At 40.5% G+C, this 16,838-nt stretch overlaps 1 protein-coding gene across 7 annotated transcripts in view; it reads left to right on the top strand.

Moving 5' to 3' along the window:
* Positions 1-13,356, top strand: part of FAT1 (FAT atypical cadherin 1) — a 157,500-nt gene extending 144,144 nt beyond the window's left edge. For 2 of the 7 annotated variants that reach the window (XM_060246423.1, XM_060246425.1), the window contains 6 exons: positions 208-318; positions 2,578-3,209; positions 4,231-4,368; positions 7,107-7,166; positions 10,685-10,720; positions 11,848-13,356. In XM_060246423.1, coding sequence (XP_060102406.1) covers positions 208-318; positions 2,578-3,209; positions 4,231-4,368; positions 7,107-7,166; positions 10,685-10,720; positions 11,848-12,473 — 1,603 coding nt within the window. In that variant the 3' untranslated portion in view covers positions 12,474-13,356. Of the gene's footprint in view, positions 1-207; positions 319-2,577; positions 3,210-4,230; positions 4,369-4,691; positions 4,765-7,106; positions 7,167-10,684; positions 10,721-11,847 lie in introns of those variants that run through there. The other 5 variants (XM_060246426.1, XM_060246427.1, XR_009555787.1 and 2 more) reach the window with 4 other exon arrangements.
* Positions 13,357-16,838: the final 3,482 nt, after the last annotated feature.

The following is a 16,838-nucleotide window of genomic DNA, read 5'->3' on the forward strand; positions in this document are numbered from 1 at the left end:
GTGTCAAACCTAGATTTTCCCAGACTAATGTGTGGTATGCCCATTATGTCCTCTGCTACTGTATCAACCCAGAAGCCTGGTCCTATGAGTCGCTGAGCATGTTTAGAGATACTGGAGATGAGGAGAACTTGATTCTTTCCAGAGTCACAACTGAAACTAAATGGTGCTATAATATAGATCATTAATGAGATCTTTTTTCTTTTCCAGGTGTCAGATTGGTCCATATTGCAAAGACAACCCATGCAAAAATAGTGGCAAGTGTATTGACAGCTTAGATGGGCCTGTTTGTGAATGTGAAGCAGGTTTTCATGGAGAAAGGTTGGTTATTTCGTAATCATAACATTTTTCAAAAGTTAGCATTATAGCAGGAGGATAGACTAGCACCAGTGGAGTAGCCACTTTAGTCTACAGTAGCAAAGTGAAACAGATTGTCTGAAGCAGTGAGCTCTGAATGGGAAATGTTAGTTTCCAAGGGTAGCCATGTTGAGCTGCTGCAGAACATCTTGACTTGTGTCCAGTAGTGCTTTAAAGACTAACAAAATATAGGAGATGTGAGCCTTCAAGAGTCAAAGCTCCATTTATCAGATACCAAGAGAAAGAAACGGTGACTCTCAAAAGGTTATATGCTGAAAATCTTGTTCCCTAAACTGCTGCTAGACTCGAATCCAAATGGACTAAATGTTGTTAGTCTGTAAGGTGCCACTGGACTTGTGTTTTGTTTTGCTACAATAAAAGAGGTCTGTGAGAAGAAGTTGGTGTGGAATACAACCTGTGCTTTTAAAGCATATGTGTAGCTTTTGTAGTGATAATCAGATCATTTAAGGCTCACTGTTTGAAATGTGTTACAGGTGCTTATGGATTATACCAGGCTATTTCACCAGATTATACCAGCCTTCATTGCAATATAGCAGACTTTTAGATCATCCAACATATTGTTATAATGGAACACAGTATAAAGCAAAACAAAAAAACTCCTAAAATCTGCTTTTTAAGGCCTTGCTTTCATTTTTCAACATTTGTGTAGTTATTTTACACTCCAGAAAAAACATAGACTCACTGGAATATAGGCCTTTCATTTAAATATATAAATGAATCAAAAGTAGCATTTTGAAACAGGAACAGGGTAGTTTTGAAGTGATAGTTTCAACTGAACAACATTTTAGCAGATAATTTTAAACAGGGCATTTTTGTAGAAGCCCAGCAGGAACTCATTTGCATATTAGGCCACACCGTCTTATACTAAGCCAGCGGGAATTGCATTCCTGCTCAAAAAAAAGTCCTCATTTTTAATAATAATAGGAGGGGGTTTTTCCATATATTTGTCTTTTTTCTTTTGCTTTTTTATCCCCCCCCCCCCCCCGCCCCAGCTTCTTGAATTCTGAAGGCTTGGAAATGTTCTGAATTTCTGAGCCACTGCTGTTCAAAGTAGAGTGCTGTGCCAGCCATGCCTGTACTCCATAACTGTTCATGACCTTCACTGTTGTGCCTCATGGCTTCCAGCCAACTCCCCTCAGCAGCTATGGAAAGCACAGCCACCAGGAAAAGATACTTCCTAACTGGCAGTGGGAAAGGTTTGCCATTGTTTATATTCTAGGGGTTCTCAAACTTTATGAAATAAGAGCCACTTTTAAACTTATTTTAGGAGCCCATTTTCAAAGTAACCATACTGCTTTCTCCTCCCAGTGTGAAACACAGGAATCTCACATCAGTATATGTTGCACAAGTTTATATTTAATTTTTCATGGTTAGCGTTTTTCACCATTAAGTGACCAGCTGTATGGCATGGCTTCTTTCTTCTGAAGAAAGCAGAATGTAGATAAACCTACATTCACCACCAAGCCCGCCAGACTATCTTGTTTTTGGCTCACGCTGGTTTTTCTCATGACTTTGTGTTCCACCTGCAAGAGAATCATGATCCAGTTTTGGGATCCAGTCTCTATTTGTTGTCTATAAGAACAGGAATAACAGTGATTTGCTTGGTATGTATTGCTCAAAGAAAAGAGGGATCAGCCCCTAGCAGAGCACAAGAATCCACTCATCTGTAGTATAAAGAAATACAACACAGTCACCTGCCACTCTAGATTACAGACAAAATTACCTCATCCTTTATGGAAGGTGAAGCGACAGCGGCTGGGCAGCACGTGGCCTCTCTGTGCTGCTCAGAGCCTTGCCACATTGCTGCATGCACCCTTCCTACCCTCTGGCTTTGCCCATGGGAGCAGGGGACAGGAACTCACCTAGGGTGCCAGACACCCTAGAGCTGCCCCTGCTTATTATGGACAAATTACGTGTTAGATACAATCAGCATTTCCATTGGCAAAAAAAAAAAAATATAGATTATGAGGTTCTCTTTAACAACTGAAAACACTGGGCTAAGGATCATGGACAATAGCCGTGTGGGAAGAGGGCTGTAATGAGGAAGGGAATTGAGTGAGACTGAGTGGCTGGATCCAATGATATGTGGAATTTTGTTACAATATTCAGCCATTCCTTCTATTTGTCAGAGCACATTTGTAAACATAAAATATTAATAAAATGGTATCAGTAGTCACTGTATCACTCTTCTGTTTACTCCAGGTGTCTGACTGATGTTGATGAATGCATAGAAAACCCCTGCCAGAATGGTGCCCTCTGTGAGAACACCTACGGTGCATATCACTGTAATTGTAGCCATGGATTTGGAGGAAAACATTGTGCTGACATCCTTAATAAATACGTTTCAACTTCTTGGAACATTGGTTTGGCAGAAGTCATTGGAATTATCGTTTTCATAGTGGGAGTCTTCATCCTGGTTGGACTTTTTGTTGTCTGTCGCCAAGTAATCAGGAGAAGAAAGAAGAAAAACCAGCCAGAACCTGAAGACAAACATCTGGGAACAACAACACCTTTCTTACAAAGACCGTACTTTGATTCAAAACTGAATAAGAATATTTATTCTGACATTCCACCCCAGGTGCCTGTTCGCCCCATTTCATATACTCCAAGCATTCCGAGTGATTCGAGGAACAATCTGGACAGGAACTCTTTTGAGGGATCCACTATTCCAGAGCATCCAGAGTTCAGTACTTTTAATCCAGATACTGTACATGGCCATAGGAAGGCTGTGGCTGTCTGTAGTGTAGCCCCGAATTTGCCACCTCCACCGCCATCTAACTCTCCATCAGACAGTGACTCCATACAGAAGCCCAGCTGGGACTTTGACTATGACAGTAAGCTATCTCTTTGGATTCAGTGTACTTTGAGAGAGATGTTTACTTTGAAGTGAGTAATGCAAATAGAAAGATGTAAAATAAAGTGCCATCAGCAGTCGTTTACCCTTCCAGCCAAACATCAAGTGGTATGGTATTTCTTTTGCTGCTGATGACTCAGAAATAATTTGACTGTTTCAACTAACACTGGATTAATTTATAGGTTTGGCCGTGCCTCTAATTTTTCTGGAACTGTTTCTTCCAGAGAAATGCGATTACACACACTACCAATACTCCAACTAAGCTGTGGAGTCTTGTGAGCAAAAATTCTGCTTTGTGAGCTACCGGCATTAAAGTTGTGACCTACTAGATAAATTAGTTTGCTCTGGGGCCATTTTTCCTGAGCTAAGACAAAAATGTGTAAGCTGGGAGCTAAAAACTGAACTAGCTGTTACTAACTTAGCTTAGAAGGAACATTGCACACTACCCTAATACCACCTCACCCCATGATTGAGTGATCAGACTGCTGCTGCACAGTCACCATAGAGAGGGTGGGTGGGCAGCTTTGTTTTTTTTTACAGTCTGCTTTGCACGGGCAACACTTAGTCGCCATTGGGCGAATTTGTGGTTATGTATGCATTGCTAACAGTGAAAAAAAATGGCAGCCAGGGAGTGGAAGTCAGACCTCCTAAAGGACTCAGGTATGCTACAAGGAGATCAGACATTGGAAATGAGCAGTAAGACTGGCTCAGGCAAAATACACCAGACTTTATCCAGTGTTAGGAAAGTCAGGGGTGAGCATGGGTGGCTGACAAATGGGGAACGGAGGACAGATGTGGCTGTATGGACGAGCACTTTAAATCCATTGGGGAGGAGCAATGACAACAGATCAAAGTGCTTGTCTGACCACATCCTAATCAGAGTTAAAATCCTTGTACTGAAACTAGTGTAATCTTATGAAGCTTCCATAACAGTTTCAATGGGAAATTTTTCTCCCAAATATCACCTTTTTTTTTACTTTTGGTTCCTTTCTTTCTTACAGCTAAAGTGGTAGATCTTGATTCCTGCCTTTCAAAGAAGTCATTGGAAGAAAAGGTCTCTCAGCCTTACAGCACTAGAGAAAGCATGTCTGAGGTTCAGTCTCTTAGCTCATTCCAGTCTGAATCGTGTGATGACAATGGTAAGTAAACATAGAACACCCTAGAACTCTGTGTCCCTACCTGTGTGCCTCATGTTAATGTTTCAGATATCAATCAACATTTATGTACAAATGTTCAGTACAATCTGCAGATTTCGTAGGCTGGCTTTTTACCAGCATATAAACCAGTAATTTCTTAATATTTCATGTGAAGTTAATTGAATTCCAATTATATATATAAATATGTAAAATATTTGTAATCAGGTTATAAATATTAGGGGTTTGTCATGAAGTAAGGTTTTGAAATGTCTAAACCTGGATTACAGCTTCACTTGTTTCCTTTTTTTCCCTTATTGCTGCCTCAGCTCCCATATGGATCAGAGCAGTACTGGGTGAAAGCAGAGTATGAGGGGGCTTGCTTGTAAGTCTGACTATATTAGTAATGGAGGAAGTTGGTCCAAAAGAACTTGTGCATCAACTGAGTCACTGTCTGCTGTATGCCATGATGAGCCAGATGTGTGTTGGAACTCTGTTATGAAGAAAATGGCCATGTATAGAATCAGAAATCTTATTCTGCAATCAGTAAAAGGGAAGCCATTCTGATCACACCTTGACTCATCAAAAACATTCTGTGAAGTTGCTTTGATTCTATTCATTATCCTGATTCAGAACCATTAGTGCAGAACCATCTTTTCTGCTTTTATTTATAACATTTTCCAAAGGGCTGCAATTCATGAAAAAAACAAATTGGCCACAACCTCCAAATACATAGTAATCTACTGATAATCATCCGAGATGTCTCGTCCACTAATTTCAGTGCACTGACTTGTTTATGGCCTCAAATTAAAACTTCCTTTTATTACTTAATAAAAAGTAAATGTTATGATCGCCAGCACTTTAAATGAAGTTTTGTGTGTGTGTGTGTGTGTGTATACACATGTGTTAGTGGTTTTATTATTCATGGCAGGAGCACCACAATAGAAGTAGCATTCCCAACCATTTTTACCTTTAATGTTGTAGCAACCCATCTATTTCATATTTCTCCCTGTGGCCAATTCCAGGTTCTAGAAAACTTAACTATGTCATGTTGTGGTAAGAAAGAAATGCAAATGGTAACTGTCAGAATTTACGGTTACAGTAGAAAGTGTTGTTTGGCTAGAAACATGTAGGGTCAGATCCAGTGGAAAATTTCCAGCGGAGGGGGTCACTTATCCTTTCCTCTTGTAGCAGAATAGCAGATCTCTGACTCCTACCTCTTGCTGGTCACCTGTGTGTCCAGAGAAGTATTTCTGGGGTGTTTTGGATGCAGCAGAGGAGAGAAGGCAAAGAAGCCCCACACTGGTATGGAAATTCCCTCTACCAGTGGTTTTTCACAAGATCCAACCCAGTGTAGCTTTTTGGTTCTCACTGGAGACTGCTGGAGACAATTTGGCTGATTATTTCAAATAATTCCCCAGCTTTTGTTTTTTCCTGGCTCTCCAGCTGCATTACCTGTCTGTTCACATTCCTGTCTCCCACTTTCTCCTAGTAATAAAAAAGCATTTCCTATCACTGGACTCTGAATGAAATTTTATTTGCTTTGTCTTTAGCTTCCCCTTCCCTTAGCTTTGCATATTAATTTCCCTGTTTTGTCCCTTGGTCCCCGTGCTTCTCAGCTTTCTTCTCATCCTTCTGTTATCTTCCTTCTTTTGGCTAGTTTGTTCCATAACATCTTTTAAAAGTGCTTATCTAAGCTATTTACATCTTCCATCCATCCTGCCAACAGATCTCCCGGTCTCTGGTGAGCCTTTCCCCAGTCAAGTGGGGCTTCATAGAAGCTGCATTTTTGTCAGCATTCTTTGGGTGGTTAATCTTTTTAGAAATTAGAATGTTTGTGAACATTCCATGCATTCCAGCCGCTCAACCCATGACTGAGAAGAGTAGGTCCTTACAGGCAAACTGGTGATAGATAGCAGCTGCTTTTAGGAGTCATGGGCTTCTTCAGAATTAAAACAGGACACCTGGACTTCACATACTATAATTTACTACCTGCAGTCCTTTAAAATTCATTTCTTTTAATCAAGAGACCTGAAGATAATCAATGCAGCTTTTCATTGAGAGTAAATTCACACTTCACTTTTTCTCATAAAAATTAAAATGCATGTACAGCAGGGGTGGGCAACAGTAGCTCTCCAGATGTTTTTGCCTACAACTCCCATCAGCCCCATTGGCCATGCTGGCTGGGGCTGATGGGAGTTGAATAGCTCAGCCATGAATAGTGAATGCCCCTTTAAATCAGTGCTTCTCTGTATAATCCTAGAAATCAGAAAAAGGATTAGCTCCCATCTTCTGTGTAGCTTTCAGAGAAAAGCAACCACTGAATTACATGTATGTCATTCACAACTGAAACATTATGCATGTGCATAGCACTCAAGAATCTGCCTTTGTTGTTGATCAGCGCTGCATGTATGTTCATCTTTGCAGTCCCAGTGACATTCGCAAATCATCCCTGTAGAACTTCATATTTATAGATATTTCTGAGGTCTACAGGGACAGCGATTTTGGATATTTCTGTGCAGTCAAAATATCACTGGTGCCAATCTTGTTACTACTGCTATTGAGAGGATAGGGCCATAAAGAGAAATTCAGATGTGTAAGACACTACTCTGTGAAAAATTGTTAGAGGTTTTTAAAGCATTATTATTACTTTGTTCGCTTGATTTTTATGTGCTATTTGGAACTGCTGCTAATCATAGGTTTCTATTTTTTTTTTTAATTTGCTCCTCCCATATTTTTACAAGCTTCCCTAGTGACAGTAATTCACCTTGTCAATGCAGTTGTTGACTCGGTGGGAAAAGAAGGTATATATTATATATGTTTTCACTTTTATTTCCTTGGCAGAATGTTGCATGCATTTGTCATTTAGTAATACATAAATATAAATCAGAGGTAACAAGAATGTTACTTTGGTGCTAGAAGGGTGACAGATGAGCAACATGCTTCTTTAATTCATAAAACACAAACAAATATAAAGGTCAAATATATTTCCTTGTGGCTTGATTTCTAGAGATCTCCTCTGCATACAAGTGTGACCAAAATCTAACATTCAGGTTAATAATAGCACTGAGCACAGTTCCCTGTTATCCTGCTTTCCATTTAGATGAATGAACCTCGTTGCTTAAGAACACAGCTTGTTCCCTCACGGAACTCACATTCATGTTATTGGGGTTCCCATACCAGAGGGTCATGAAGGGGTGTTTTTAAATCCAGATTAGATCCAGATGTGCATTGGTTGACTTTGTGTGAGCTTTTCTGCCTCAGGCTGTTTCACCATATATGAAAAGAAGTAATCTGCTTCATAGCTCCAGATCACACATAGGAGCTGTCATCCAACTCCCAAAGGACTCATCTGGTAGTCCCAAAAATGCCACAAAGATGAACCTGCAGAGAGAATACCTTATTTGTTTGAGATGCCGCATGGATGTGTCATAGAATGCGCATCCTTTAAGAGCCATTTCTTCTATGTGATGGAGTTACCAGCTCTCTGTGTTGCTGTGAGTGTCTAATATTGCAATCCTAACTGCACCCTTCTGAATCCATTTAAATTGGTGGGCTTAGTAGAAGGGTGTAACTGTTTAGAATTGCACTCTAAAAGGAATCTAATTGAAAAGAAAATACTGATCGTTCAAAATGCAAGGCATATTTACCCCTCCTACAGAAAGTCTTCTAATACCATTCTCTCAAAAGTCACATAATATCTTTTCATCCTGCTTATGCAGTGCAAAAGTTGCTTCATCCATCCAGTTTGAAACAACCTCTTTGAATCAGCTTCTGGGTGGTACATTCTTGGAGCATCTGGCTGTATTAGTGGGTAGAGACAGATAGCTGCTGACTCTGGGGTACCTGCTTAATTGAACAGTCATCTTAGCCTTATGGAAAGTCCAGCCCTCCTTATATCCCTGGATATTTCAAGTGATTGTAAGTGGTGGTAAAGCAGTAGATTCTAATCTGAACAACCAGGTTTGATTTCCCACTTCTCCAAATGAAGCCTGCTGGGCCAATCACAGTTCCCTCCGAATTCTCAGCTCCACCTGCTTTAGGAGTTGACTGTTGTGAAGAGAGGAAGGAAAGGTGATTATAAGCTGCTTTGAGACCCTTTAAGGTAGAGAAAATGTGATATAAAAACTTTTCTTCTTAATTTATAAATTGTCACTGTTCAGGTAGTTAGAGCCACCATGTGTAGCTTCTCACAAACATGCCACCAGCAGTTTCTCTAAAGAAAAAGGTTTCCCTAACTTCTCTTGAGGGAAAGTTCATTAATCCATCAGAGAGTCAAAAAAACCTCTTCACATTGGCTGATAAAAGACGGCCAGTTTGGGGCGGATGGGAGGCATCCCAAATCAGGCCGGCTCAAAAAGAAGCATCCAAACACTCCCCTGCAAGCCATTCCCATCCCATCCAGAGGGCGACTTGGCACGATCAGATGGCTGTTGTGCACCGTCCCCTGTAGCTTAGTTTGGACTTATTTTTTCTCATTCATTTTTTTGTTATGCACATGTGCACTTGTGCGCCTATGTGCTTGAAAGCAATACTTTAAAAAAAAAAAAAAAAGCCAGAAGCAGCTTGGGGCAGCTTGGCACGTTCACACCACAAAGACACCTCACTTTTGCATCCAGACGCCAAAGAGGCAACTGGCGTGTGGCTAAGAAATTTGCTACCACTTCGAACATGGTTGCTTTTTGAGCCGCTCTGAGGATGCCAGAGGACAGGGTGAGTACGGGATGGAGGCAGGCGGCAGATGTATTTGTTTGGATTAATTTTTCAAGTCGGTTTCTGAGCCGTCTCTGGGTCGCTCAAACTGCCGGTCTGTAATCAACCTGATTTGACTATCAGGATTTATGGCTACATTGTTACTTTGCTCTGTCTGGCATGTCAAGAAAGGGCCAATGAAAACATTGGCCTTCCATTATATATAGGAAAGCACAGGTATTAATCAATACTCTGTAACATAATCTATAGAGTTGGGGTAGTAGATGCTATAAACTGATAGAGGAGGAAAGTCTAGAGTGATCTCATTAAATTTTGGAAACTACTTGAAAGGGAGACCATCAAAGAAAAGTCTGCAGAGGAAGGCAATGGCAAACCACTTCAACTTCTCACTTGCCTTGAAAGCCCTTGCTGGGGTCACAATAAGTTGGCTGCAGCTTAACAGCATTTTACACACATGCCCATAAGCTGATAAAAAATTCATCAAACGCTCTGCATTTAAAGTATACTTGAAATGAGACAATGATCCCAGATAAAAAGAGAGCTGGTGTCCTAAGACAAGCCTTTCTAACACAGTTGTCGGAACAACACAATTCCAGCAATGATTAGTTTCATGGAAATTTGACCCAATAATAGTGACTTGGCTTCTGTGCAGAAGTTCTGTGGATGCAAAAGAAACATCTGCACTGATTTTTCATTTCTCCCAAAGATATTCCTGGGTGGTATCCCACACCCCCAGGAGCAGCATTGGGGGATGCCGCAGAAGTGGGAATCAATACCTGTAAAGACAGCTGTTATTGTCAACACATTTATTCTTTGAAAAACCGTATTAAATGCTGTCAAGAGATATATGTGTACTCCTACAACAAAGCAATCATAGGCGTGCAACAGATAGGCTATATATGACTTCCCAGCGTTCAAAATATATTTTTTCTTTAATCCATATTGCTTTAAGATTTTTTTTAAAAAAGCAACAGACAGGTAATTCCAGAATTTGCCACAGTGCTTCAAGATAAATATATGCAACAAACCATGCTAGATCACAAGCTATTTCTTTATATTTTCCTCCATGCATAACATTTGGACCATGTTATGTCCATAGAAGTTTTGCAGGCTCTGTCCTTTTTCAAGGAGTTGCATTCTAGCAGGACCCAAAGAACCACACAATAAATTTCTTGCAAACAAGGGGATCGTGAAGACCTCCCCCACTTTTAAGACACAGGGACTGTCAAAAGCAGGTTGAACATACAGCATACATAGGGCTGTTGTTCAAAGAAAAAAATGAAAAGTCTTATTGGACATTCCCTTTGGCATGTCTAACATAGCTCTTTGGATTTCACTCTTCAGCTTTAAAGCTATTTAATCTAATTAGCTGGGAAACAAAATATTTTCCTCTCTATGTGTTGCTCACTGAATTTGGTTGCACCAGTGTAAATGGAAACCAGTTTCCCTGCAATTGAAAGGGGAGAAAGCAGGGGCGTATTTGTGTGTCCATCATTGCTGCTGTGTCAGTTATTGCTGTTTTTAGGCTTTTAGGCTGGTCTTGTTTGGATAGTTTGGATTCCTAACTGTGCATCTTTTCTTCCCTTTTGCTTCATTTTGCCACCAAAAGAATCTTTTGCTGTTCCTGACCTGAGCAATTCAAGAGGTGACTTCTGCATGCAGTTGTTCATTGATGCTCACTTCAATGTCTGTTAATATTTGCCCTCCACACTAACTTGCCCTCACTTGTTTGTTCCTTGTGTGGTACATGCAGTAATTTCAGCCTGTTTACTAGACATCCCCCTCCCTTATCTCAGCCCGTTTGCAGTAATTAAAAAGCTTGTAATGTGGTGATGTTGTAGCCATGAAACTAGTGTTCATTCTTTTTACCCTCTGTGCAACAATTGTATACCTTGTTCAACAACACAATATAATTCTGCTATTTGTGCATGGGTAGCTTAATGTTGTGGGAGTTGTTGTTTCTCACTTTTGAATGCTGAAACGTCAAACTAATGGTCCTTTTTAATCACAAAATGTTAAATTGTCTTCTTTTTTTTGCAGGATTGTGTTATAAAAATTAACTGTTGAGCTGATGGGTAGTAATTAAAGGCATTAGTGACTTTTATAATAAAATGGTAACATCTGCTGGGTACCTTACCAGCTGGAGGACTATATATTTACTAGTCCCAATCCAGGAGAAATTAGGTGTTTTTTAGTTCCATTAAAATAAATGGGAACAAGTTAATCATGTATATGCTAAGTGCCATTTGTGTCAATGGAGTAAGGCTGCAGTTCTGTGAACCTTTTTGAAATTTAAAGGATGGATATGTGAGGCATTAGGAAAAGAAAGGTAGCAAATGGCTACAGTCAGGTAAAAAGGGCAAGCCTTGTCGGTGATACTAGCCAAGCCATCAGTCACCAGCTCTTTAGGTGACACAAGAGAGTCTCTTAGAGATGTTTCTTTCACAGAAAGAATGGCTTTTTGCCAGCCCATTCCTTAGTGAACTTCAGCTTCCCTCACTTTAGAGTGAGGTATCTTGAAAATATAGCTATCCCAGGCTAGATGATGGAATGAATTATCTACTGCATGGCACACTGAACTTGCGGTTGCAACACTAAATGCCTTTGTTAACCTCGGGGACAAGGTCAGATATACTCTGATCACTGGTAGTTGTGTTGTTCTTGGTCTCTATGTATTGTCGTTGTTTTCAATTCTGAGAATGTGTTGACAATGAGATATTGAAACTTGTTTTCTTTGGTTTTTTTCTCCCCTTTTTAATCTTCACTCTGCAGCATATCACTGGGATACCTCCGACTGGATGCCAAGTGTCCAGCTTCCTGGCATACAGGAGTATCCAACTTATGAGGTGGTGGAAGAGCCGGCACCCCTCTACACAGATCCAAACTCCATTGATGCGGACTACTACCCTGGAGGCTACGACATTGAAAGTGACTTTCCGCCTCCGCCAGATGACTTCCCAGCTCCTGATGACCTTCCACCGCTACCCCCGGAGTACAGTGATCAGTTTGACTCAATGCAGCAACCCAGAGACATATCTGCTGTAGGTAGCTTGGAGTCCTCTGCTAGGAGCAGGCAGAGGTTCAATCTCAACCAGTACCTGCCCCATCACTATCCTTCAGACCGGTTGGAACCCCAAAACACAAGCAACGGAGTCTCCAGTAGTTACAGAGAACCCTATGCCCCATACTCTGTAGGGTACAATAGAGACTTTGAAGCACTCCCCCTAGACAACATGTCCATGTCTGTGTATGCTTCCACGGCTTCATGCTCTGATGTGTCAGCGTGCTGTGAAATGGAGTCTGAAGTGATGATGAGTGACTATGAGAGTGGAGATGACGGACATTTTGAAGATGTGGTCATTCCTCCACTCGAGCCTCAGCAACACACAGAAGTCTGACAACCTTCCTCAACAAAAAGTGCCTGGATGTTAATGAACTTTTTAAAAAAAAGGATTCTAGAGCAATCTCGGAGAGCTTATTTTTTTCCCCCACCCTCTTCACGGCAGTGCTCGAGCGCTTCTGTTTCAGTGAGCTAAGACTGGCATGGCTGCACTGGATCATGCAGCACATTTCAGCGTATTAACCAGTTTCTCCCATTTCTTGACCGCCTGCAAATTTAATCGATGACAGGTCTCCCATTGGCTGTGCCATTCCTGAAACTGTGTGTGTGTTTTTTCTTTTTCTTTTTGTACTTAAATTGTCTATGTTAAAGAAATGAAGCAAAACACGTACCACTTCCTCATCTTAGCATGATTAATGTATTTATATAGTTCCCAAAAAATCATTTTTTCTTATCTCTTTTTGTAAATGTTATGTACAGTTTTGATTTCTATAGTTTTAACTAGATTTTGTAGATACTTTGCAGATTTGTTTTCCTCGTGTGCCATTAAGCCAAGCACACCTTGGGTTTTATTACATTCAGGAATTCACTGTATTTTAATTTGTATGATCACACAGATGTTTGGCATTTCATTTATAGATTTCAGTGTAATCATTTCTAAGTGTACATAATTTCCAGTTGTAAAAGGTATCTGATAATTTTTGGGCAAAAAACCAACATCACAGTGTCTTACATAGCTTTCTGTATTTGGAACAATATACACTTTTCTTTAACCGAAAAGTACTTTGGGGGCCCACTTGCATACCTATTTAGAACCAAAACCACCTTGGCACAGTTTTTATAGTGTCTGTATATTTGTGATGCAACGGTCTTGTAAAGGTTTTTACTGAAATCTACCATTAGCCAGTCTTTCTTACTGACAATAAATTATTAATAAAATACTTCAGCTTTGTTTGTTGCATTCTATCTCATAAATAATACCCAGGTTTAACACTGCGGAAATATTGCTTAGTATACATGCTATGTGTGTCCGCCAGGTGGCATTATGAGCCTACTTAACTGTTTAAAAGAAAACTCCATAAGGGAAGAAAATCAGTGAACATAAATTTAAGAATGACTGTGGCATTTTAGACTTTTTTTAAAAAAAGCATGAACTACTAGAGTGTATTCCTTTGTTTTCTTCTTGGGGCATAATCAGGGTAATTGTAATGATTTCTTTTTATCAGTCTTCTGTTTGTTTGTTTAGATTTTTAGGCTGCCTTTCCCTGCAAGGAGGGCTCAGGGTGACTTACAATAGAGAGGAACATACAATAAATTGTAACTTTAAAAACTGACATTAAAATATATCATATAAATATCAATACTGCAATCCTTTCCAAGATGGCAATACAATTTCAGAAATCTTCAGGGGTGCTTACAAAGAATGGAGGATATAAGAGTGCCAGACTACATGCTATACCACTGCTGTCCTCAACCAAATGCCTGGTGCAACAGCTCTGCTTTACATGCCCTGTGAAAAGGTAACCAATCTCACAAGGCACAGATGTTCTCCGGCAGAGAGTTTCACCAGGTAGGGGCCAGGGCAGAAAAAGCTCTAGCCCTGGTTGAGGATGCCAGATCTCTCTTGAGCCAGAGACCACCAGGAGGTTCTTGCTTCCCAAGTGTAACACTCTTCTGGGGGCATACTAAGAGAAGTGATCCCGAATGTATGTGGGTCCAAAACTAGCACCTTGAACAACTTCATACTCTATTTAATCCACAACTTTAATGAGGTCAATTGCCCTGTATAGTTTGGTTACCTCCCCTTCCACACACAATTTTTTAGGTAAAGCTGATAATTTGGGGGGTCATTTTTAACCCTAGTGGCTTTGAGAGGGAAACTGAGATTGGCTTATAGGATTAAAATAACGTTTTATTTTCTAGCTGATGTCTGCTGCTGTTCTATTCTAGTACTGCCAAGGGAAATAACAAAACATAGATTTCCTTCCTCCCTATGGAGCTGGTGTTAAGGAAAGTCCCAATTCTGATTTTATGTTTATGTGTTATTTGGGGGTTTATCCAACCTCCAACCAAATGAATAAATTACAGTTTTTTCCTGTCTAAGCATTTTACTGTAATCCCCAGAAGAAGTTAAGAGCAGGGACACTTAACACTGATCCTAAGCATAGTTATGACATATTAACTTGGAAGAGTACTACTCTGTTGAAGATTGCCCTGTAAATCACTGAGCACCAGTTTTCTAACAGGATTTACCAGCCCAGTGCCCCAACAGTGGCTCAGAGGTACATTCTACATGCACCATGCAACAGTCACTTTCATACACAATTCCCGCTACAGATTTTTGTGTGAACTCGCTAATTGAATCAGTACTCCAGATTTGTCTATTGAAGAAAAAAAAGGCAGGGAGGGGAGTGTTAGTATTCAGTGCAGCAATTTAAAAGCCACTCATTTAAATTATTAAGTATTTGAATATCTGCTGTACTTGCAATGCAGCTGTGAATTTTTTTTTTAATTCAGTCCTGTTCTCCAATAACCCTAGATTAGCTAAGAGGTTTGTTGCCCTGTTGCTTCTCACGGGAGAAGGTGGGATTGTAAAAAGGAAGTCAGATAATAAGTTTTTAAAAGCCTGAGGTGGAAATCTCACCCCCCCCACACACACACACCTGCTGACACACAAACAGGTGGTGCAGTTCCTGCATTAGTAATTATAGGAACTTTCCAGGAAGATTTTGCTGATTAAAAGCACATGTGCTGATACGCTATTTCAGTAACAATTTTTAAGAACATAAGGGAAGTCATGTTGGATCAGGCCAATGGTCCATCCAGTCCAACACTCTGTGTCATGCAATGGCGAAAAAAAACAGCTGCCATCAGGAGGTCCATCAGTGGGGCCAGGACGATAGAAGCTCTCCTACTGTTGCCTTCCCCAAGCACCAAGAACACAGAGCTTCACTTGCCCTAGATAGAGAGTTCCATCTATACCCTGTGGCTAATAGCCACTGATGGACCTCTGCTCCATAAATTTATCCAATCCCCCCTTGAAACCCTTCATGCTTGTAGCCGCCACCACCTCCTGTAGCAGTGAATTCCATGTCTTAATCACTCTTTGGGTGAAGAAATACTTCCTTTTATCCATTCTAACCTGACTGCTCAGCAATTTAATGGAGTGCCCATCAGTTCTTGTATTGAGAGACGGCGTGAAAAGTACTTATTTCTCTGCCTTCTCTATCCCATGCATAATCTTGTAACCTCTATCATGTCTCCCCTCAGTCATAGTTCCCCAAGCGCTTTAACCTTTCTTCATAGGAAAAGTGTACCAACCTCTAATCATTATTGGCTGCAGTCACACACACTAAATAATGCACTTTCAGTCCACTTCCAGTGCACTTTCCAACAGTACTTTACTGTGTGAACTGGCAAAATCCAGTTGGAAAGTGTATTGAAAGCGGATTGAAAGTGCATTATTTATTATGTGTGATCACAGTCCTAGTTGCCCTTTTATGCACTTTTTCCAGTGCCATAATATCTTTTTTCAGGTGTTGTCCATTGTTCCCTCGAAGCTGAGTTAGCATGAGCTAGTTTACAGATTTTTAGCCTCCAGTTCACATATTTTTGTCTTAGCTCAGAAGGGTGACCCCAGGACACACTAATTTATGCAGTAGCTCACAACTTTAATGCCAGTAGCTCACAAAGTAGAATTTTTGCTCACAAGACCAGCTTAGCAGGAACATTGGTGGTAACTACAATTGTACACAGCATTCCAAATGAGGCCACACCATCAATTTATATGTTTATATTCATGCATATGCATGACTGTGTGAGCTGCCCTGAGCCTGCCTCGGTGGGGATGGCGGGATACAAATTGAATTAATTAAATAAATAATAAATTATGATACTGGCTGATTTGTTTTCAGTTCCCTTCCTAATAATCCCCAGCATAGTGTTGTCCTTTTTTTATTGCAATTGCACGCTGTCTCGACATTTTCAGTAAGTTATCTACCATGACTCCAAGATCTCTCTCTTGGTCAGTCTCCACCAGTTCAGACTCCATTAACTTGTATTTATAGTTAGGATTTTTGGCCCCAATGTGCATTGGCGGGGAGGGCGGGAATATAAATAAAATTTTGCTCTCTGCTCCGGCGGGGAGGGCGGGATATAAATAAAATTTTGTTGTTGTTATTACTTTGCACTTGGCCACACTGAACCTCATTTGCCATGTTGACGCCCACTCACCCATCCTCGACAAATTCCTTTGGAGTGCCTCACAATCCTCACTGGTTCTCACCATCCTGAACAATTTAGTGTCATCTGCAAACTTAGCCACTTCACTGCTTACTCACAACTCAAAATCATTAATGAACAAGTTAAAAAGCATTGAACCTAGTATTTAGCCCTGTGGTGCCCTCCACTGTGAAAATTGCCC

The sequence above is a fragment of the Heteronotia binoei genome, chromosome 9, assembly GCF_032191835.1.
Source record: "Heteronotia binoei isolate CCM8104 ecotype False Entrance Well chromosome 9, APGP_CSIRO_Hbin_v1, whole genome shotgun sequence".
NCBI classification, from domain to species: domain Eukaryota; kingdom Metazoa; phylum Chordata; class Lepidosauria; order Squamata; family Gekkonidae; genus Heteronotia; species Heteronotia binoei.